Source organism: Gopherus evgoodei, chromosome 1, assembly GCF_007399415.2.
Source record: "Gopherus evgoodei ecotype Sinaloan lineage chromosome 1, rGopEvg1_v1.p, whole genome shotgun sequence".
Lineage (NCBI taxonomy): Eukaryota > Metazoa > Chordata > Testudines > Testudinidae > Gopherus > Gopherus evgoodei.
In genome coordinates this window covers 95,663,341-95,686,441 of record NC_044322.1, presented here as the reverse complement: position 1 = coordinate 95,686,441, position 23,101 = coordinate 95,663,341, and the positions used below count along the sequence as shown (strand labels likewise).

General features: G+C 42.1%; 1 protein-coding gene across 2 annotated transcripts in view; it reads left to right on the top strand.

Annotated features, from left to right (window-relative positions):
- Positions 1-1,973: 1,973 nt before the first annotated feature.
- UGGT2 (UDP-glucose glycoprotein glucosyltransferase 2) overlaps positions 1,974-23,101 on the top strand; it is a 292,503-nt gene continuing 271,375 nt past the window's right edge. For both annotated transcript variants that reach the window (XM_030567566.1, XM_030567556.1), the window contains exons 1-4: positions 1,974-2,150; positions 4,515-4,597; positions 17,745-17,875; positions 19,186-19,298. In XM_030567566.1, the coding sequence (XP_030423426.1) occupies positions 2,014-2,150; positions 4,515-4,597; positions 17,745-17,875; positions 19,186-19,298 (464 nt within the window). In that variant the 5' untranslated portion in view covers positions 1,974-2,013. The remainder of the gene's footprint in view (positions 2,151-4,514; positions 4,598-17,744; positions 17,876-19,185; positions 19,299-23,101) is intronic.

Here is a 23,101-nt window from a genome sequence, read left to right as displayed (position 1 = left end):
AGGAACCTAAACCTTAGTTCCAAGTGCCTTACTCTTAGGAACCCTAAACCTAGAGCGGGAAGCCCTACACTTAGGAACCCTAACCCTAGCTCTAACTGCCCTACCCATAGGAACCCTTCCCCTAGCTCCAAGTGGCCTACCCATAGCAACCTTAATCCTAGGGCAGGGCACCCTACCCATACGAACCCTAACCCTAGCTCCAAGCACCCTACCCTTAGGAACCCTAAACCTATGTCTAGAAGCCCTATCCGTAGGAACTCTAACCCTAGCTCCAAGTGCCCTACTCATAGGAACCCTAACCCTAGCTCCAAGTGTCCTACCCTTATGAACCCTAACCCTAGGGCGGGAAGCCCTACCCATAGCAACTATAACCCTAGATCCAAGTGCCCTTCACACAGGAACCCTAAGCATAGCTCCAAGTGCCCTACCCATTGGAACCCTATACCTAGCTCCAAATGGCCTACCCTTAGGAACCCTAACCCTAGGGCAGAATGCAGTATCCATGGGAATCATAACCCTAGGTCCAAGTGTCCTTCACATAGGAACTCTAATCCTAGCTCCAAGGGCCCTACCCATAGGAACCCTAACCCTAGGGCGGAAATCCCTACCCACAGGAAACCTAACCGTAGCTCCAAGTGCCCTACCCTTGGGATCCCTAACCCTAGGGCAGAAGGCCCTACCCATAGTAACCAAATCCTAGCTCCAAGTGCCCTCCCCATAGGAACCCTAACCCTAGCTCCAAGTGCCCTATCCATAGGAACCCTAACTCTAGCTCCAAGTGCCCTACCTTTAGGATCCCTAACCCTAGGGCCGGAAGCCCTACCCATAGTAACCCTAACTCTAGCTCTAAGTGCCTTCCCCACAGGAAACCTTACCATAGCTCCAAGTGCCCTTCCCAGAGGAACCCTAACCCTAGGGCAGGAAGCCCTATGCATAGGAAGCGTAACCCTAGCTCTAAGTGTCATACCCTTTAAGAACCTTAACCCTAGGGCAAGGCGCCCTACCCATATGAACCCTAACCCCAGCTCCAAGTGCCCAACCCTAAGAACCCTAATCAGGACATCAAGAACCTCCAGTCAGACCCCGAGAAGCATGAAAGCAGCTTTTAAAATAATTCATTTTGATTTTCCCTTGTCTTTCTGAGTCTCTTAGGTATAGTTGCTTCACATTTTCAAAGTTCTTCAACAACCATAAAAACTTTCTATATGAGAGAGAGAGATAAATGAGAGCTGAGATTCTCAGACTGTCAACAGCGGAAGCTTGTCCCTGCCCCTTCCCCAAGTTTTGCAATAAAAAAAATTATTCAATTTGGCAATACTCTGAACCTCCTATTTTATAAGCTGAAACCCTCTTCCGTTTTGCTACGTTTTGGAGGGGGAGAGAGGCCCTCAGATTGCCACCCGCTGGTGGAAATGACTTTCCATCAATTCAGCCTAAATGATCCTTTGCAGGTGATGTAAATAATTGGTCCCCTCGGGTTCAGCGCTGCGTGCGACGCGGGGTGTGTGTGTCTGCTGTCCCGCACTGTAGCTAGACCATGAAGGAGGGATGTCGCTTTATCCTTGTTGGTCTGGAGCATCGTCCCCCCACGCACCTTTTCCCGGAGGGGGCGGGGCGAGTTAACTGGCCCGAAGACCGGCCCTTGGAAGAAGCAAGGAGCAAAAAGTCCCCGCCTGACCGCTCACGTAGCCCGTGAGCCACGCCCCGCCTCTCACGCCAGCCCCACTCCTAGCGCCGCGTACTCGCTCTGAGGAGCTGCCGCCTGTTTTAGCCACGCTAGTCCTGCGGATGGCTGCTCTGATTGGTCCCCTGGGTGACCAATAGCGCAGGAAAGCGCATCTCCGGGCCAATGGGAGCAGGGTGCCGTGCTCGGAGGCGGAGCTATTGTATGAACCAGAGGGGTAAGGGGCGAGAGGTCAGAGAGGAGCGGGGCTGTTGTGGGCTGGTCTCTCGGTCGCTTCACTCTCCTGCGTGGCAGCGGCCCCCTGCTCCGACACCGAGTTGGCCTTGCCGATGGCGGCGGCCGCCGCGGCGCTGCCGCTGCTGCTGTGCGCGTGGCTGCTCCCGTGCGGGGCCCTAGCCTCCCCCAAGGCCGTGACGGCCCGTCTGGCGGCGAAGTGGCCGGCGACCTCCCTGCTGCTGGAGGCGAGGTGTGTGCGGGCAACACGCTTCCGCGCCGCGGGGCCCGGGAAGGGGAGCGGCCGCGGCATGTGGGGCACTGGGGAGTCCTGACTTCAGCGGGAGACTCTCTCTCGCTCTCCGGTGCCGCTTCCCCCTCGAGAGGGAGGACGAGGCTCCCTGTAATACGAGTTTTGTCTTGAGCGGTGCAAGTTTTTGTGAGTGTCGAGTAATTGTGGGTGCTCCTTTTGAGACACCTCCGCCTCTCAGTAGTAACCTCAATTTAGTAGTTATTACGGGGAAGAAAAAAAGAGGCTATTCCCCTACTGGATCAGCAATATATTCTGTTCAGTCCAGTATCCTCTTTCTGATAGATGCCAGTATGGGTGGGTGTTTTAGAGGAAGGTGCAAAATGTGATTATTTGCCTGCTTTTCTTGCCCCACCCTTTTGGAAGAAGCATTTCCTAATTCAGGGGTCGGCAACTTCTGGCACATGGCTTGCCAGGGTAAGTACCTTGGTGGGCTGGGCCAGTTTGTTTACCTGCCATGTTGACAGGTTTGGCAGACCGTGGTTCCCAGTGGCCGTGGCGGTGCCAGGAAGCCACGGCCAATGTGTCCCTCAGCCCACACTGCTTCCTACCGCCCCCATTGGCCTGGGACAGTGAACTGCTGCCAGTGGGAGCTGCAATCGGCTAAACCTGCCGACGTGGCCAGTAAAGAAACTGGCTGGGCCTGCCAGGTGCTTACCCTGGTGAGTCGCGTGCCAGAGGATGCCGACCCCTGCCCTAATAGTTAATGATTGAATTAAGGCCTGAAACGTTGACTGTGGTCTCTAAGGCCTGTGGTCTACACTGGGCGGGATCGATCTAAGCTATGCAACTTCAGCTATGAAAATAGTGTAGCTGAAGTCGATGTATATTAGATTGACTTACTTAGCGTCCTCGCAGCGTGGGATCGACGGCCGCTGCTCCCCAGTCCACTCTGCTTCTGCCTCTTGCACTGGTGGAGTTCTGGAGTAAACAGGGAGTGTGTTTGGGAATCGATGTATCATGACATCGATCCCCAATAGACTGATCATTTCCTGCTGATCCGGCAGTTAGTGTAGACATACCCTTAATTGAGATATATCTGCCCTAATACTTCCCACTGTCATAGCAGTTCACATCTTTAAGGAGCATACATGGATGCTGTTGGCTATTTATATAGTGCTATGGTTGTATGAGTTAACAAACTATATCATTTTCAAAGTATAGTACATAAAAGTTGTTATATTTTCCCCTACTCACATGTTTTACAGGTCAAATTGAGGAGCAACAACCAGCTATTAGATAAGGTTTTCACTTCCTAGCTCAGAGATATCTACATAAAGCTGACCCCCCCCATCTTCCTAGTAAAATAACTTTCCCCTCCCAAATGCAGCAAAGGCATATCAAGTAAAGGGTGGATAAATGTGTATAGTTTTAATATTACTAAAACAAAACCAACACACTTAAAGTGATACTGTTAGCTTGAAATCTCCTCAATTTCAAAAAATGAGTTAAACATAGTTTCTAGTACTATATATATGCCCTTTACAGCCTCTATCACTAAATATGGATTTACAATTGTACTTTCTCAGTTTTATAACTTTTATCACCCCTCTTGCTGTGTGAAAGACTCACATAGCAGTCAATTCATCAGTTTCCCCTTTCTATGTACATTTATAGCTCTTCATCTATAAACATTGGAAGCAAAGTAGCAAATTTTCAGTTGATGTCCTTTTAACAATAGAAGTGTGATTAGAAAGAGTGACATTAGTTAAATTGAGAGGACTTTAGTTCTTTGCAATAAAACCAATAACTGTCTTCCACTATTGTGGTGGTAACAAACTATCCATCTTTAAAGGCTCTGTGTAGATTGGAGACCACCTGTGGATCTCCAGCTAGGTTATTGTCACTGATACAGTTTTGTAACTAATTAAATATTCTCAACTGATCAAATGTGCATTTTCATTTTTGCAAAGCAAATATAGAAAAAATGTATGTGTTTAATTGCATATGTATATTCTGTATGTTGACATGTATGTGAAACAAAAATAAAATATACTATAAGTTTCATCTATTCCTGTAAAAGGTGCTAATCTACCTCTATCTACCTGCTGATTTTACTGTGCAGATCTGATTGCTGAGCTTGAGTCATACTGAAAGCATTTGGTTCTGACTTTTAAATTAACTGAAAAAGATACAACTAGGTCAGTGTTCATTATTTTACCATAGAAGCTTGCAAGACTATAGTTAATATTTAGAACTATTATGTTGCTATATAATTTCAAAGTAGCATAGTGTAGATTTTTACTGTGCTGTACACTTAAACAAAAATCACATATGGACAAATTAATTTAATTTTTTTTTAAACAGTGAATTTATTGCAGAGGAAGGTAATGAGAAGTTTTGGCAGTTTTTGGAAACTGTACGAGAATTAACAATTTATAAGAAAAGAGGTAAGTAATTAAAAAGCATGTTTTAATCAGACACTACCACCTTGTACTAAATATAATTGTAATCTTCTCATTAACACATTAACTTCAGTTATGCAAAGACTCACTCTTCAGCTGCTCCTTGGTAGAGGCTCTTTTGCCACAGTGACAAGATCTTATTTTGTTCAAGTGCATCCTCTTTACATGACTGCTTAAATCACGTTTTGGCTCCAAGTTTAGCTGCCTGAGCACACAATGCTGCTAAAGACAATGTCTAACATTGCCTAGCCTGTCTCTCTGATATATGGTATGATGTGACCTTGAGATCATTGAGAATAGTCAGGATATTTTCCTTTTGGGGAGGTTTCTACTCCGTGTGAGGGCTCTGAAATGGAGCTTATTCAGGAAATTCAAGAGGTACAGGAGTGCAAGAAGGGAGTCTTATTAAGAAGGGTTTCTGCTGATCCCAGATGCCTGTGGTGAAGCTAGTTGTTGGACGTGAATATTTACTCTAGAAACACCAATTTCTATGAAAAAAATGTTACACTCTGCAAGAGTTATGAGTGGTTTCTTTTGCCATTGGGTGTCTCTGAACTGAATATCCTGAAGTGCTCAATCATTAACCAATTAGACTCACATGTTCACAAAACATAATGATTATCATTTATATAAATACTGCAAAATTGATTAGTATTTTTTCCTTTTAATTTTATTATTTTAGTTATGCATAATATGAAAAGAAATAAGGGGCAGATTTACAGCTAGTTGAATTCCAAAGCCCATTTAAAAAGTAGTTGAATTAAAACCCTCTGATCCAGCCTAAGTAAGGGGCTGTACTGTCCCAGGAGCAAGACAGGAACAGTTTGTGACTGACAGTCCAAGTCAGCTGAGAACATCACTATATCTTCTATTAAATATAAACAAAAAAACAAATGTAACAAAAAAGCTCTATTTTCCATTTCCTGTCAAAGGATTTTCTTTAACTAATTACACTAAGATTGAATTGCATCTTTTATTTAGATGTGGTAGAATTACTTGTACAACTTGAATGTTAGTACTACCTATTAAGTCAAAAGTCCCCAAAGTGGGATGCAACCCCTATCAGACCTGTCCCTAGGCTATAGTGAATCTAGGTGACCTGCTTTGGAAGGCCCTGTGCTTCATGAGGAGGTGGGCGGGGAAGTGAGGTGAGCGAGGAGGAACCCCCCTGACAATCTCTCCTCAGCGCTTCCTGCCTGCTGGCAGGCCCCACCAGTCAGTGCCTCTCCCTCCCGCCCCGTGCCTACTGCCAATCAGCTGTTTTGGGGTGGGGCCTTGAGGTAAGGGGTGGAGTAGGGGCAGGGCCTGAGTGAGAACACCTCTGGAAGAAACTTGGTGCCTATGTCCCATGCTTTGCCCCCTATGGGGGTGTGGAGGAATGTTTGGGAGGATGTGGTGGCCCTGGTCTGACACGGTATGGCTGTCCTTATGTCTCCTGCTGCTGCCCCAGGAGCTATGGCTCCACTCCTGGCCCTGGGCAGTGTGTGTGCAGACAAGTAAGGGGAGGCATGACCCTAAAGGTTTAGGGACCACTGCATTAAGTCATGGGGAGAGGAGGACAGATGCTGGGAAAAACAAAGGCATTGTCAAAAGCTTTCAAAATCAGTCATGAAATGTGTGTAAGAATACAATAAATGGAAAAACAGGAGACGCTACACAACTCATTTTTTACATCCTTCTGGAAGAGGAGATGAAAACTGAAGATCCTAATTTACAGGAATTGAAGCCGCACTAATTAATAATCATTGGTGACTAAATGTAGATATCTGTTGAGCATAAATCTGAATCCATGTTTAGCTATATTTATCACTTAAGTTATATAGAGAACAGTTGTATGACTGAGGATGTAGAGAGGGAAAACTGTATGTATATAAAGTATGGCTGGTGGATTTGCATCCCAGCCCAGTGGCAATTACTTATTAAGAGTGTTGGAGAACTAGGCAAGATAGTACAGGATTAGAAAAAAACACAAACGTGGAAGTTTTTATTTTTAAAAGATAAAAAGACATAAGTCATCTGGTAAGTCTAATTTTAAAACTTGGTAAGATGATAGAACTGGTATTGAGAGAGAAATCATTATAAGAGTAATAGAATCAATAGCAGTGAGGAATTTGGGCACAAATTAAAAATAATGCCTGAGAAACTTTATCATTTTTGTATGTAATTAATTACAAAGTTAGTGGATAAAAAAAGGATTCAGGCAGAGCAATGTGTATGGAATTTGGTGAAACCTTTAAGTGATACATTGAATACAAGTGTGTGACAATAAGTATGCAAAATGGCTGGGGCTTGAGCAGGGATCTTAATTTTCTGTGATTAAAAAAAGAACAAAATTCTCTGGAAAAAAATTAAAATCTGTTTTTCCCCATTAAAATTAAATGTTGAACTTTAGTTTCCCTAGCCAAAGTACATATAGGTGTCAGTTTAACACTGTTATATTTACAATTTTTAAGCACGTTCAAAGCCTACCAGTGCCATCAATCATAATACAATTAATAGAATTGCTCTCTTGCCGTCCAGCTCTGAAGGTAAGCCCGCTGTCAGCAGTGCTGCTGGCAGTGGCGCTGCCTTCAGCTCTGGGTGCCCAGGCAGCAGCAGCCACTCTCCATGCCACTACCACCAGCAGTTTCTCAGCCTCCCCAGAATATGTTCTGTGCCCCCCAGTTTGAGAATCTATAGAATAAGTGACACTGGTACTTGATGTACAATTTAGTAAATAGTTAATGTTTATTCACAAAATATAAAAGCTAAAGATTCTCTGCAAAAATGCAAATTCCATGTTTTTCCACAGCAAACATTTCTAGGCTCTTTGGACATGAGTGATGTCCTTTGACCAGTTTTCCAGCCATGTAACAATAAACAAAATGCATTGTATTAAGTCAGAGGAAAATATCCTGGCAGCGCAGGCAGATATATTGCAGATCATGTCTGCTGCATCTTGACACCTTCATTCTGTGATCTGGAAAGAGGGGTAAATATATTACATCTGACACTTTGTGTAATGTAGATTTGGGCTGCATATATATAGAGTTGTCATATCATAGGACAGATGTATTAAAACAATTTAAAGATATGTAAGATTGAAAGGGTTAAAACTTGTTACATTTACACCTCAACATTTTTAAATCTCTAAAAAGTTAGTGTGGGAGTACACATTTTGGGTATGCAGTCAGTTCCCCCCGTTACATGGCAGTATTGCTTTTTATCCCTAACTACTTTCATCATCCATTCAGTCTTAAACTTGCCACTTAAATCTTAAACTTAATAGAGCAATAAAAACTGAGTCACTTTTTCCTTGAAATAAATTTGCAACATATGTCACACAGATCACTAACATCAAAATTATTCACTATGGTTAGGGGACTGGTTATGTCTTCAGCGTTAAGTGGGTGATTAAGTTCTTTTCTGGATTGTGGCCCTATTTACTACTAAACAATACACACACTTGTTACATAGATGTCAATCTTCCATATTCAAGGCAGAATATTGTGCTCCTGCAATTTAATACAACCAATTTGCCAAAAAAAAAAATATTCCAATTATGTTATTTCTAGAGAGAGAGAATTGATGAAAGGTCAAGCTAGTGTACCACCAGCAGTAGATACACACTAGTCTGGGAATCCCTGTTGTAAATGACAGATTTGGGTTTGTGATGGAAACAGAGAGGAGAGACTTTTGTGAGGAGTTACTTGATACTTTGTTAGTTGGCAAAGTCAGGTTTCTTAATCTTTCAGGCAAATTGCAAACGCTCTCAGATCTTTTTAGGCCATTTGGGCAGAGTAGTATTGATGAGGGTTGAAAATATGCTATATTGAAACGAAAGACTAAGAAACTGTATTTCAAGAGATGCACTTACTGCCATGCTGATTTATTGCTTTAAATGCATGTTCGTGCTGTTTAGCCTCTCTGACTTTTGTTACTCCATAATCAGCACCTTTACCAGGTCCAGAAAGGAGCATCAGAATTTCTTCCAAGCTATGCTGTTGCAGGAAGCATTACCAGCTAAACCTTCCAGCACTGAAATGCAAGGATCCAGAAGGTCTGGGAGCATAGGTGCAAACTTCCTCAGTTCCTGGGGGGTGCTCAACCCCCATTCTGCCCCAGGCCTTGCCCTAACTCCACACTTTCTCCAAGCCCCCAACCCCTTTCCCGCCGCAGACCCCAACCACTCTGCTCACTTCCCCACTTCTTTCTGCCCTCATTCCTCCTCCCTGCAGTGCCTCCTGCACGCCACTGAACAGCTGATCGGCAGGGTCTGCCAATGGGTGTTGAGCACCCACTATTTTTTTTTTCCATGGGTACTCCAGCCCCAGAGCACCCACGGAGCTGACAGCTTTATCTGGGAGGGCAGACCCAGCTCCAACCCCCTGATTGGATTAAAAAGCTTACCAGAGTCCCCGTGCAGATGTCGGTCTCCTTTTCTGTAGCCAAACTTCAGGGACCAGTCATAATGATTCTGCATGCATTGGATCCTCCTGAACATAAACACTTGATGTGACAGGGACACTTACCTCTTGTAAGTGCCTCCTACTGACTTGGTGGAATCCTGCACTTTCCCTCTACTCCTGGCACTCCCTGTCAGCTGACAACCTAGCTAGGTAACCTCCAGCCAAGTCACAGAGTCAATATGCATGAGTGAAACCCTTCTGAGGTACTCATGTCCAAAATAAACACAAACAAAAGTCTTCCAATTCTTTGACTCAAGCAGGATTCAGCCCCTCCTTCCTAAGAATGCCTTCTCTCTTCAGCTCCTCTTGTGCCCCTTTAAATCTAGCCCTTTTCTTTGGATTCTAGTAAAGAATCTTGTTTCTCTTCTGGTCTTAGGCCACTTCCTCACTGGCTGGTAGAGGGCCCCGGCCTACCCACTTCTCCAGGTCCCAACCCAGAGACCCTGTAAACAGGACCTTGAATGGGTCCCACTTGATCCCATCACTTCACCTGTACCTTAGGGTTACAGTCCTTGGGTTTTCTCCATCTGTTTCCTGCTTGAACAGGGTCTCTCTGGGGCCTCCTTGTCTGTAGAGTTCAGTCATCCAACTCTTCTGGTGCCAGCTAGGAATACAGCTCCTTTTAACTGAGCCGGCTGGGCTCTGATGGCTGCTTTCCTGCAGTCTTTCTATTGGTAGCCAGGAAGGACTCAACTTCACTGCTTTTTTCATGGAACGGGCTGTGGCAGGACCACAAAGCCACCAGGAGGGGGCCTCAAAGGTGCTGGTACCTCTCACCACATTTGGCCTCATAGATGTTGGCCTCTGCTAAAAGAGGCAGTCCTCAGGAACATACCCCATAAGGATCTGGTACTTCTTATTTTGTGCACCGAAGTCAAATCATTACACTGTGGCTCAAGTCATAGCAATAGCAATGGGTTCATATTGAGAGCCAACACCTTAATGTGGATTATTTACACCTACACAGGATTATAAATCATCGAGTTTCATACTTGAAGCTGATAGCACACATGATGCATTCCTGGATCTACAGTTACTGTGGCTCAGGTTCATTGAGTTAAAACCCCTGGAATGTCTCCATTTGGACTTGCCTTTGGATTGGGGGCCCCTTATGTTGCATTGGTTGTTATCCTTGGTAATTAAAGATAAAAGGAAGAAGAATAAGGCAGTGGGATTGGTTCTTTCTTCTCTTTGTCTTGGAAAATTAAAAAAAACAAAACAAAACAAGAAAGCCTTACAAGGCTAAACCCATTTCTTTAGCTATGCAAAACACCTTGCAGAACTTCCTGTTTTGGTGCATAATTGTGCTCAAGGAAATTTGTCTCACCCCTTTCTGCTTTTCATTTAACTAAGCCGTTGTTGTCACCCTTGGAAACTTCCTCATACCAGGCCTTGGATCCACACTTGAATCCAGAATCAAACCATAACCAAATTGGATGACTTTACTTGCCTTTCTTGTCCCAGGGAACAGATCAGAAAGCTTTATTGGGATTCTCAGTTCCAGCCTTTCAGATAGGGAGGGTGGGTTCACAAACCTGTGGATTATGATAGGGAACTCCTTTCTTGATATTGGCAGGACTGGGAGGCACTACCATGGGCAGTGTGGCCATTATAACTTTCTCATAGGTATTACTTTGTGTTTAAAAATGCTGAAGAAAGGTAACCACAAAAAGAATGGTCTCCCAGAAGGGTTTGAGGGAAAGGTCTTGTATGGGAACTGTGCTGCCCAGATCTATCACTCTCACTGGTGCTGCTAAAGGAACTGTCTCCTTTACTTGTCCCGAAGTCATTGTCTGAAGAAGAGCAACCTGGGCCTGTAAAATCTCTGGACATAAATAAGAATCTTGATGTACAAACTTCACCCGATGACAGTGTAGGTGCACCATCTTCTTCCTCCCCACCAGAAGATATGCACTAATTTCATGAGCTCAAATTAAAAAAAAATAGCTACTACCTTAAACTTTCTTTTGGTAACCTTAGCGGAAACCAAACTCTTGGTTTTTTTGATATTCTGGGTTCACCTTTCAGCAGTAAGTCTATTTTACCAGATCTAGATATTTTATTAGAGCTGGCAAAATGTGTTTTAAATCCAACATGTGGGATGGCAATTTTTAAAGCAGAATAGTAGATTCTGAGGTGAGAAAGGCCCATTGTTATCATCCAGTCTCACCTCCTGTGTAATACAGGCCATAAAACTTTCCCAAAATAATTTGTAGTGCATGCCTTTTAGAAAAAACATCCAGTCTTGATTTAAAATTGCCAGTGATGGAGAATCCACCATGACCCTTGTTATACCTTGTTCCAATGGTCATTTACCTTCACTGTTAAAAACATTTGCCTTATTTCCAGTCTTAATTTGGCTAGCTTCAGAGAAAGGTATAACACAGTCCAGCCATTGGATTGTGTTTTATACCTTTCTCTGCTAGACTGAAGAGCCCATAATTAAATATTTGTTCCTTGTGTAGGTACTTAGACTGTAATCATCACCCCCAACCTTCTTTTAATAAAGCTAAACAAATTGAGCTCCTTGAGTCTTCCACTATAATGCATGTGTTCTAATCCTGCAATCATTCCTGTGGCTCTTCTCAGAACCCTTTTCAGTTTATCAACACCCTTCTTGAACTGTGAGTTCCAGGACTGCACACAATATTTCAGCAGCAGTCACAGTAATGCCAAATACAGAGATAAAATAATTTGTTTATCCCACTCGAGATTCCCATGTTTAGCCGTTTTCGTTACAGCATCACACTGGAAGCTCATCTTCAATTGAATATCCAGCATGATTCCCAAATCTTTTTCAGAGTCACTGCTTCCTGGGATAGAGTCCCCCATTCTGAAAGTAATCCAGATTGCATTCTGTCCATGACTTGTCCTCTTCATTATTTACCACTCCCCAAGTTTTTGTGTCATCTGCAAACTTTATCAGTGATGATTTTATGTTTTCTTCCAGGTCATTGATAAATATGTTAAACAGCGTAGGGCCAAGAACCAATGCTTGCAGGACCCCACTAAAAGCAAACCTGCATGATGATAATTCCCCATTTAAAATGACATTTTGAGACCTATCTGTTGGCCATCTTTTAATCTATTAACTGTGTGCCATGTTAATGTTATATCTCTTTTTCCTTCAAACTGTTGTATGGTAGCAAGTCAATGCCTTACAGAAGTGTAAGTAGATTATATCAACACTGTTATCATCAATTAAACTAGTAATCTCATCAAACAGATATGAAATTAGTTTGATAGAATCTATTTCCATAAACCCCATGTTGATAGGCATCAATTATATTACCTTCCTTTAATTCTTTATTAATCAAGTCCCATATCAGCTGCTCCATTATCTTGCCTGGAATCAGTGTCAGACCTGCAGGCTGATAGCCATGTTGGTCATCCCATCTACCCTATTTAAATATCGGCACATTAGCTTCGAGTAGTAGTATCCCTATGGGTGCTCCACTATAGGTGTGTCTGCACTCCTGAACTGCTGTTTGGAAACTTCGGTAGCAGTCTGTCCCACCCGCACATGCGCTACTCCTCGCCTGCCACGAGGCTTGCCAGCATGCACAGGTATTCCCTCTTCAGTTCCTTCTCAACCACTCCTGGCTAGAGATTAACAGTCTTTAGTTTTGTAAATTGTATCTTTCCTTGAAGCCTTTTCCTTTGTTACTTTATTTGTTTTTTGAAGAAGGAGAAAAGAAGAAAGGGTTTTCCTACCACCAACTCTGGCTCTCCAGCTTCAAAAAGTGCTTCATTTGCAAGGAACCTATCTCATTGACTGACGGACCCTCGCTTCTTGGGAGAAAAGCACAATCCACAAAAGTGTGGTTGGTGCCAGCAACAGAAACCATGGGCTAGGAAAGAGAGAGTTAAGGCTCAAACTCCTGCTCATGGAGTCAGCCCTTCATGCCCCAAAGTCCCGGCAAGAACTCTCAGTGCAACCTTTTTACTTTGAAGGCAGATGATCCCAAGGAGACGAACCAGTCGTTCAAGACCACTACGAAAGGGTCTGTGAGTCCCCATAGCAAGCCCTGAATGAGCTGGAAACAATTTCCAGCTCTGTTGGTATTGGTACTGAAGGCACTGAAGCTGTCTAAAGCTGGTACCCAGGTCATGCCTGGTACCAAGCCAACAGAATATGTTGGTCTGCCAAAGACCCGATGGGTATAGGCAAAGAAGTAGTGGTACCTCAGAGGCGTGACAGCCGTGGAAGATCCACTCTGGGCAAGGGTACATTTGCATGGACATCGGCACTGGCACAGACCCTGGTGCACATGACACCAGCAGACTATATGGCTAGGGTTGCATCTCCGACTCCATTGTTACAAGCTTCTCAGCACCGACAAACGCCACTGGTACCGATGCCATCCACACCACCTGATTCCTGGTGTGTGACAGATCTCTTGGTGTTCTATACACCGGACTCACCCCTGTACTAAGTTCTCCAAGAGCATTGGACTTGCTGACATCTCCCTGCCGCGCACTGCCTTTCTCATCATCGGAGTCGGAAAGTGAGCAAGAGGACTTGGGTTCCCACTGGTCTTACTCGTCATATGGGGCCTTATTTCACTATCGGCACCAGTTATATCGTCCACCTGACCCTCGACTTCCATGGTTTGGCCAACTGTGGTACTTGCCACGGGTCCCCTATCCTCAGTGGCTGTACTGGGACTCTTGGCAGACTCAGAGGCAGCAGGCCTCCCAGGCCCCTAGTATGACATACCAACAGACAAGGTGGCATCCTCCTTCAGCTGCAGCTTCAAAGGCTTCAAACCTGCAGCTGGGGAAGGAAGTTGCGGCAGAGGAGGAAGATGTTCTTCAAGCTCATTTCTGGTCATCCTCAGATTAGTGATGATACCTGCTCCGCCATCCATGGTTGATGATTTTAAATCATTCCAGGTCCTATCTCAGAAGGTGGCAGAAGCCCTGCAAATACAGTTGCAGGAAGTGACTGAGCCTCACTACAAATTGATGGACATTTTACACTCTTCTGCCATTGTGGCCCTCTCAGTTAATGAGGCACTTCTGGACCCCACCAAAGTCATATGGCAGACCCCTGTATCCGTCCTGCCAGCATGCAAGTGGGTGGACAAAATGTATTACATCCTGGCAAAGGATACAGAATTTCTCTTTTCCCACTTGCCTCCGAATTCCATCATTGTGAATGAGGTTAATTCTAGGGGTCACCAGCAGCAGTTTAAATCCTCCACAAATGACTGAGATGGGAAACGTTTGGACCTGTTTGGCAGAAAGGCATATTCATCAGCCATCCTCCAGTTCCGTGTAGCAAATTACCAGGCCTAACTGGCAAAATAGGACTACCAGAACTATACGAAATTCAGTTCCTTTATTTAATAACTTCCGGACTCCCATAAAGATCAACTCGGCCATAATCAATGAAGGTGGCCTTAGTTGATGGCTAAAACGTCCCTCTAGTCTGCATTAGACGTGGCCAACATGGCGGTACGCTCAATTTCCATGGCCTTTGTTATAAGATGGGCTTTGTGGCTGCATTTGTCCAGCTTCTGTAAAGAGGTCCAAACCACAGTGGAGGACCTTCCTTTGGAGGGGACAGAGTTATTTGCTGAAAAGACTGACATCTCTTCACACGTTGAAGGATTTGCGGGTGACTCTTTGATCCTTAGGTATATGTATAGAACTGGAAAGGACCTTGAGAAGTCATCTAATCCAGTCTTCTGCTCTCATGGCGGGACTCAGTATTATCTAAACCATCCCTGACAGGTGTTTGTCTAACCTGCTCTTAAAAATCTACAGTGATACAGATTCCACAACCTCCCTAGGCAATTTATTCCAGTGCTTAACCACTCTGACAGATAGGAAGTTTTTCCTAATGTCCAACCTAAACCTCCCTTGCTGCAATTTAAGCCCATTTCTTCTTGTCCTATCGTCAAAAGTTAACAAGAACTTTTTTTCTCCCTCCTTCTTGTAACAATATTTTATGTACTTGAAAACTGTTATCATGTCCTCTCTGTCTTCTCTTCTCCAGACGAAACAAACCCAATTTTTTCAGTCTTCCCACATAGGTCATGTTTTCTAGACCTTTAATTGTTTTTGCTCTTCTCTGGACTTTCTCCAGTTTGTTCACATCTTTCCTGAAATGTGGCACCCAGAACTGGGCACAATACTCCATTTGAGACCTAATCAGTGGGGAGGAGAGCGGAAGAATTACTTCTCGTGTCTTGCTTACAACACTCCTGCTAAATACATCCCAGAATGGTGTTTGCTTTTTTTGTAACAGTGTTACACTGTTGGCTCATGTTTATCTTGTGATCCACTATGATCCCCACATTCCTTTTTGCAGGACTCCTTGCTAGTAAGTCATTTCCCATTTTGCATGTGTGCAACTGATTGTTCCTTCGTAACTGGAGTACTTTTCATTTGTCCTTATTAAATTTTATCCTATTTACTTCAGACTACTTCTCCAGTTTGTCCAGATCATTTTAAATTTTAATTCTACCCTGCAAAGCACTTGCAGTCCCTCTCAGCTTGGTATCATCCACAGACTTGATAAAGCTATTGAACAGAACTGGACCCAGAACTGATCTCTGTGGGACCCCGCTTGATATGCCCTTCCAGCTTGACTGTGAACCACTGATAACTACTCTCTGGGAATGGTTTTCTGACTAGTTATGTACCCATCTTATAGTAGCTCCATCTAGGTTGTATTTCCTTAGTTTATTTAGGAGAAGGTCATGTGAGACAGTATTAAAAACCTTACCAAAGTCAAGATATACCGCACCTGCAGCTTCTGCCCTATCTATAAGGCTTGTTACCCTATCAAAGAAAGCTATTAGGTTGTTTTGATATGATTTGTTCTTGACAAATCCATGCTGACTGTTACTTATCACCTTACTATCTTCTAGGTGTTGACAAATTGATTGCTTAATTATTTACTCCATTAACTTTCTAGGTATTGAAGTTAAGATGACTGGTCTATAGTTCCCCAATGTCCTTATTTCCCTTTTTATAGACTACATTTGCTCTTTTCCAGTCCTCTGGAATCTCTCCTGTCTCAAACATCTCTTCAGTCAGCTCCTTGAGCATTCTAGGATGTATTTCATCTGGCCATGGTAACTTGAAGACATTTAACTTGCCTAAGTAATTTTTAACTTTGTTCTTTCCTTATTTTAGCCTCTGATTTTACTTCATTTTTCACTTGCATTCACTATGTTAGACATCCAGCGCTACTGACATTTTGGTGAAAACTGAAATAAAGTCATTTAGCACTTCTGCTGTTTCCACATTTTCTGTTTTTTTTTCCCCCTTTCAATTAAGATAGGCTTTATCAAAGCTTTTATATTACATCTGCTAGAAGAGTTAGTGAACTTCAGGCTCTTATGATTGCAACCCCCATATAGAGCCTTTCACAAAGATAAAGTGGTCTTCCATTCGCATCTGAAATTTTTCTCAGAGGTGGTAAAAGCATGTAACCACAACCAGTCCATAAACTTGTCAGTATTTTTTTTCTAGGCCTCACTTTCAGTGAAAGAAAAGATAGCAGTTCACCATGGATGCTAAGAGAGTATTAGCCTTATATTTGAATAGTTCTAAAGCATATAAGAAAATCACCTAGACTGCTTTTCTCGTGTGGGGAAAAGAATAAGGACCAGGCATTCACATCTCAGTGCCTTCCTAAGTCTATTAGACTCTATTGAATAGTGTGTTAAACACTCCACTATTCCTCTTTCAGGAGGTTTTGGAGCACTCTTGTTCAGGGTGAAGGTTGTTTTGATGGCCTTCCGTAGACATACTCTCATATTAGAAATTTGTAGAGCTGGCACTTGGAACTTGAGTCATACTTTTACAAAATGTTATTCCTTTAGGTCTGGCGTAAGCCAGATGAATAATTTGATAAAGAAATATTATAATCTCTATTTAAATAGGATCCACTGTCTGGAGGGACGAGTTGTGATTGCCAAACTCCCTAGAATGGGAATGTGCAGAGGCCATCTGAAGAACTGAAGGTTACTCTCCTGTGATGAGAGTTTGAGATGAACCTCTGCATATTCACATTCCATACCCACCTTCCTCTCTTCCCTGGAGTCCTAATTTGAACTTTCAACCTGAGGAGCAGTGGAAAGAACTGAGATGGTTGGTATGCTACACCCTCTTTCATAGCTTTGCTCTTCAAACACTTGGCGTTGCAAAGGGAGGTGCACGGGGCATGAGAGCAGTTTAATGGGCATTGCTGGTCTAAAGTTCCACTAGTCCAAGCTGCACTGATAGTGCATCCCAAAAACAAATGTGCAGAGGCCATCTGGAAGAACTCCATGTACAGGTGAGTAACCGTATAGCTTGTATAAAATGTTTTAGAACAGCACAAAGCACAAAGAGCCTCAGATTCAGAAAAAAAAATGAAATAAATGAATACAGTATGAGCAGTAAGTGAAGCTATATAAGGAAGCATTATTGCCTTTCTTGTCCTAAGTGGATTTTTCAGTTCCTGAAAATGGTGAATTAGTTCACACTTGCAGCTTTTTTTCCCATTGATGTGAGGCTTTTAGTTTTGCTGAGTAAAACAATTCACCAAGTGAGACAGTTCAGATCCTTTTGTGTTCCATTGGTAATCAATACTGGTGTAATATTTGCATATTGCCTAATGCCAATGGACATGCCATACTATTTGAGGCCAAATACTAAAATCTTCCCTGTATTGTTTTTAACAGATTCAGAACATTCTTATTACAACTTAATCTTGAAGAAAGCAGGACAATTTTTATCCAATTTGCAGATCAATCTCTTGAAGTTTGCTCTTTCCATAAGGGCATACTCACCAACTGTTCAGATGTTTCAACAGGTATGTAAAATTAGCTGATATATTTGGTCTTCTGAAATGTTTGATAGCTGTACTTTGAAGTAAATCATGTAGTCTATAACATCTGTAGAATGTAATAGACATTGTTTGGAACCAAACATGATGCATGTTATAAATAGGTTATGTTATAATGTACTTTATAAAAGCATTGTATTAAGTTTTGAGGAAAAGGTGTCCATGTTTATGGAATAGATAGTTTTTTTTGTTTGTTTGTTTTTAAGGAGAGTTTTGTTGAATCTGTTTTTACGTCAGAGCTCAGGCTTATTTTCTTTACTGCTTTGGGAATGAAGACTTTTTGCTCTTCACAATTTAAGCTTTCCCCAAGTAGGAAAATCTTTCCTGTGGTTGGCATTCTGGATTCATTGCTTAGTGGGGTTTTCATTTCTATCCCACTCTATAGTTTGGACATTTTTAGGACAGATAGAGCACTGTCAGGTCTCTACCTCCTTCCATTGCTGAGAAGGGGGGAGATAGGAAATGAAGTACATACTCAGATCATTCATATCTCATGTCACCAGCCTAAGCTTATACTTCCTCCTGTTGTTCTCCTGTAGCAGTGCTGCTTTCAAGGTATGGAAAGAAATATCTGAATGGGATCCTCAGCTGTCTCCTAGTTTAGCTCTTTGGCAACAAGTTCATTCTCTAGTGATGGTGGGTCAATTCAAAAGCCATTTTCTTCATTTTTTTTCTTGCTTTACTTTGTGAAAGTAAAGCTATTGCTGTAGCTGAGAGAAGGTAGGAGGAGACCCGAAGTAGGAGGTAATTAAAAAATATCCAGAGACTTGGAGGACAGAGCTCCAAGAAGAATTATGGAATAGGGGTAAAAGACAAGGAAAAATGAATAACAGATGTGAACTGTTTAATTTTGAGGGTAGTATTGTATTTAATTTTCTTTTGCCTACTTATCTCTCGCTGTTCATTAGCATGGCAGCCAACAACTCAAAAGTAAAATCCCTCCTTCTCTGAATACATTCCACCAATGCAAAGTTTGTGAAAGAGATCTCCCCGCCTACTCTCCCCAAAAAGATAAAACAGTAGATGTGAATATTTGTTCTTTAAAATAAAAATGGATTTGGTAGAATGTTGCTCTGTTGAGAAAACATATGTTTATATGGTTTTATTTTTTTAATCTTTTTAATTATTGTCTTCACATGTACCCAATTTTGAATTTATCTAATTAAAAGCACAACTTAATAGTAGCTGATGAGTTATTTTAATCAGAGTCGTGCATTAATTTTAAGTTATAGTGCAATTAAAGCAGATTGGTTGTGTGTAATTGTTGAAATATTAAGATTGCAGCTGATGAACCTCCACCAGAAGGTTGCAGTGCATTTGTGGTTATTCATGAAAAGCGCACCTGTAAGACTAATGAAATTAAAAAACTTCTGAAGAAGGCAGCCGAGAGGTAAATATAATGTATTGTCTTAAGGAAAAACATATTATTAAAGAGGAAAATGTAATATTGCACTACAAAAACTTCAAGTATCTTGAAAGCGCACACTTATCTGATTTGTTTTTTATGAAGCAAATAAATCATGCATTATGCTTCAAGACTTCATCTATTAATAATTTGTTATTTTGAAAAGTGTGTTATTGTTGATCTTGAAATGTTATAAATATTTACTGTTACAAGAAATTAACCAAACTGTGAATCCAAAATATTATGTTAAAAAAAACCATAGGGCTGGATTCATCCAGCCTAATGCAAAGAGACATACTTTGCATTTCACTGAGTTTCTGTGAGGGGAAGATAGAGTAACAGTATTTAAACCTTTTTTGACTCACCCAAACAGTTAACAAAAAGTTGGGTGCTAGCGGGTTGTTTCAGTTAGGAGGAAAAATGGATGATGGAATCAGGCATTTTTATGCAATCCTGTTTCTTTACAAAGAATGTACATGAAGTCCCGTTTTCCTGAATAAAGCAGGAATCAAACAGCAGGAGACAGTTTATTTTCTGTATTCTTAGTTCCAAGCCCCTTTCAAGCCAGCACTTATCTCCAAAAGAGTTGCTTTTTATACTTTACCTTGAACTAAGAGCAGCTGTTACACCTACCAGCTTCAGCAAGGTTTAATCCAACGCATAACATTACAGTGCACTCTGTTGGAGCTCATCAGCCAATACAATGAATCAGTGTTTGCTTTCATTGTACTTCTTCCCCTATCCAGTCAGTGCCATTCATGTTTTGGACTGCTGGACCCCTGGTAGCCATTCAGTGGAGTGGAGATTGTGACAGCTTTTCGCTGATATAATCAACCTTCCTCCCAACCCTGCTAGACTTCCCTCCTTTGGAGGCCTCCTGTAGGATCTATGACTGCAGAAACCAGCATAGTCCTTGGATCAATCTAGCCTGTAAGGTCAAATCTGTATAATATGTCAAAATCATTTACTAAATATGTGTGTAGAACTAGCGAAAACAATTACACTTAACACGGAGAAAATGGAAAGTAATTTATGTGCTTTCCAAGACCTGTGTTTAGTGTTTTGGATATTTTCCTGGAATGGTCATTGCCATCATAACTTTGTGAAGCAGTGCAGGTGATACCCTCAACTTCTTTGTAGAGATAAGTGGAGCTGAAAGACACTCCTGCAAGGCACAAATCCAGGACTCTGCTATGTATAAAATATAAACCACAAAAAGTTTTAATCATAGGACTGGAAGGGATCTCGAGAGGTCATATTCTAGTCCACATATCTTTTTGGATTCTGTGGATTACAAAAACCTCCTGAGTTTTACTTACATGGTTTTTTCCCTATGACCACAGCCTCTTGATGGAATTACAAGTCAGTATATAAATCAATTGCTTGTTTATCGAATATCCATGATTTCCACCTAAATACTTCAGTGTTGAAGTTGCATCAGGCTATTTTTGGCAACTCTAGTGTATTTCCTGCCCTGAAAACTTTCTTCTAACTTCTTAGATTTAAAAGTATATACCAAAATATTGTAGCTTTAAAAAAACAAAATTAAATTATTTTGCCGAGCATTAGGGCATTTTGAGACCTTGACTCTCACTCCCAGCCTTTTTAATAAACTCTTGGGAATTACTCTAACTCAGTGGTCCTCAGCCTTTTCCAGGTGGCGGGCGTCGGATGATGAGCCACCAAGTACCGTGGCCGGTGGACAAGCATCCACGAAATGCCACTGAAGTGGCAACATCAAGAGGTGTTGCTGCTGAAATACCACTGAAAATCAATGGCTTTTCGGCGGCATTTCGGCGGATGCTTGTCCGCCTGCCAGTACGGTGGTGCACATAGATGCCCTGGCAGGCGCCATGGCGCCTATGGGCACCGTATTAGGGACCCGTGCTCTAACTACTACTCCAAGGTGGCTTCTGCATAGTCCCATTTGTGGGGATGTGTCCCTAACATTGATGTGCTTCAGGAGCCCTCTATAAAAATCAGGGGACCAGATATTCACATAGTATGCTCAAGTGTTCAAAAGTAATGAATTGAACCCCAAAAATTCAAGAGACTGATTTAAAAATCAGCAAATAGAAAGAAAAACAAATGTCTAAAATATTCTTACTTTTTATTTGCCTTTTCGTTAGGGGGTGGTTAGAGTGTGATCCAGTCAGATTAGCAAGGTTTCCTCTGCACCTATGAGGGTTAGAGACCTGTTTTTTCCCTTTTTAAATGAAGTTGGAGATTCTTGCATAATCAGAGGGTTCCAGAAGCTGAGTCTTTAAGAGAAACAGCAAATATCAGGAGGCTTGCGATAAAATGTGAGCTGGCAATGCTGGAGCATGGGTTGTAGAAGGGAAGTGTGGTCCCCAATTGCTGGAGGCAATCCTTCTTGTTGTTAGTAGCAGGTCCAGGAATATTTCCTCCAGGTATTATGACCTGACCCACGTGGTTGCACTAGCACTCTGTTTTGGCACACCTGCCCCTCCATAGATGGAGACAGAGGGGCAGAGGGCCAAATTGGATTGGCATTGGACCTGGCCTATGTGGTCTCAACACCAGTCAAATTTGGCCCAGAAATCTGGTTCTTATTTGGGGAAAACGAAGCAATAACTTAGATGTCTGAGGTGCTTCAAGTTTATATGTCTATGAGTAAGATATTTAGGAAGTTGTTTAGACTTTGTTTAGCTTTAGGGGATCAATGTAAAGGGAATGCCATTTCCTTGCAGTGTCAGTGGATTAGCCTGTGTATTAAAACGCTGTTCTAATCATGTTAATTGTTATGACAGAACCCCAAACTCAATTTACTAGTATCACATTGAAGGCATCTCTGACACTTTTATTACAGAACTCTGAAGGCTGCTACCTGGAGTGATGTTCACATATTTTTTTGGTCTTTTGATTTGGCATCAGGCTATGGTGTTTGCTGTGGAAGACCAGTGCTGCAATACTTGTTTAATGAGAACTCCTCAACCCACCTCCTTTTGCTGCTTGCTAGATTCTCACAAGTGGGAATATGCAGAGACCGCTTTAAAAAAGAAAATTACAATAGAATCTCAGAGTTATGAACACCAGAGTTACAAACTGACCAGGCAACCGCAGACCTCATTTGGAACCGGAAGTACACAATCAGCCAGCATCAGAGAGCAATCAATCAATCAATCAATCAATAAAAAGCAAGTGTAGTACAGTACTCTGTTAAACGTAAACTACTAAAAATAAAGGGAAAGTTTTTTTTTAAAAAAATATTTGACAAGGTAAGGAAATTGTTTCTGTGGTTGTGTCATTAAATTAAGAATGTTAAAAGCAACATTTTTCTTGTGCATAGTAAAGTTTCAAAGCTGTATTAAGTCAATGTTCAGTCGTAAACTTTTGAAAGAACAGCCATAACATTTTGTTCAGAGTTATGAACATGTCAGAGTTATGAACAACCTCCGTTTCTGATGTGTCCTTAACTCTGAAGTTCTGTCTGATTGTGCATTTCTGGTTCCAAATGAGATGTATGGTTGACTGGTCAGTTCATAACTCTGGTGTTCGTGACTCTGAGGTTCTCCTGTAATTAGAATGCAGTTTTAGGTGTGACTTGATAAAATGCAATAAAATCACGAGTAGTTTATGCTAATTTTCAGTTTTATTACACTTTAGTTTGAAAACCAGTTGATGTCTTGTCGTGTCTTTTTGTGATCACACGTGATAATTTCATTTTTTTTTAACTCTTGCGTGCTTTTACTTTTATTTCTGTAATAGTTTGATAGCCAGAAAGTGGGGAAAAAGTAATATTTTATTTACTGTAACATTTCAACTCA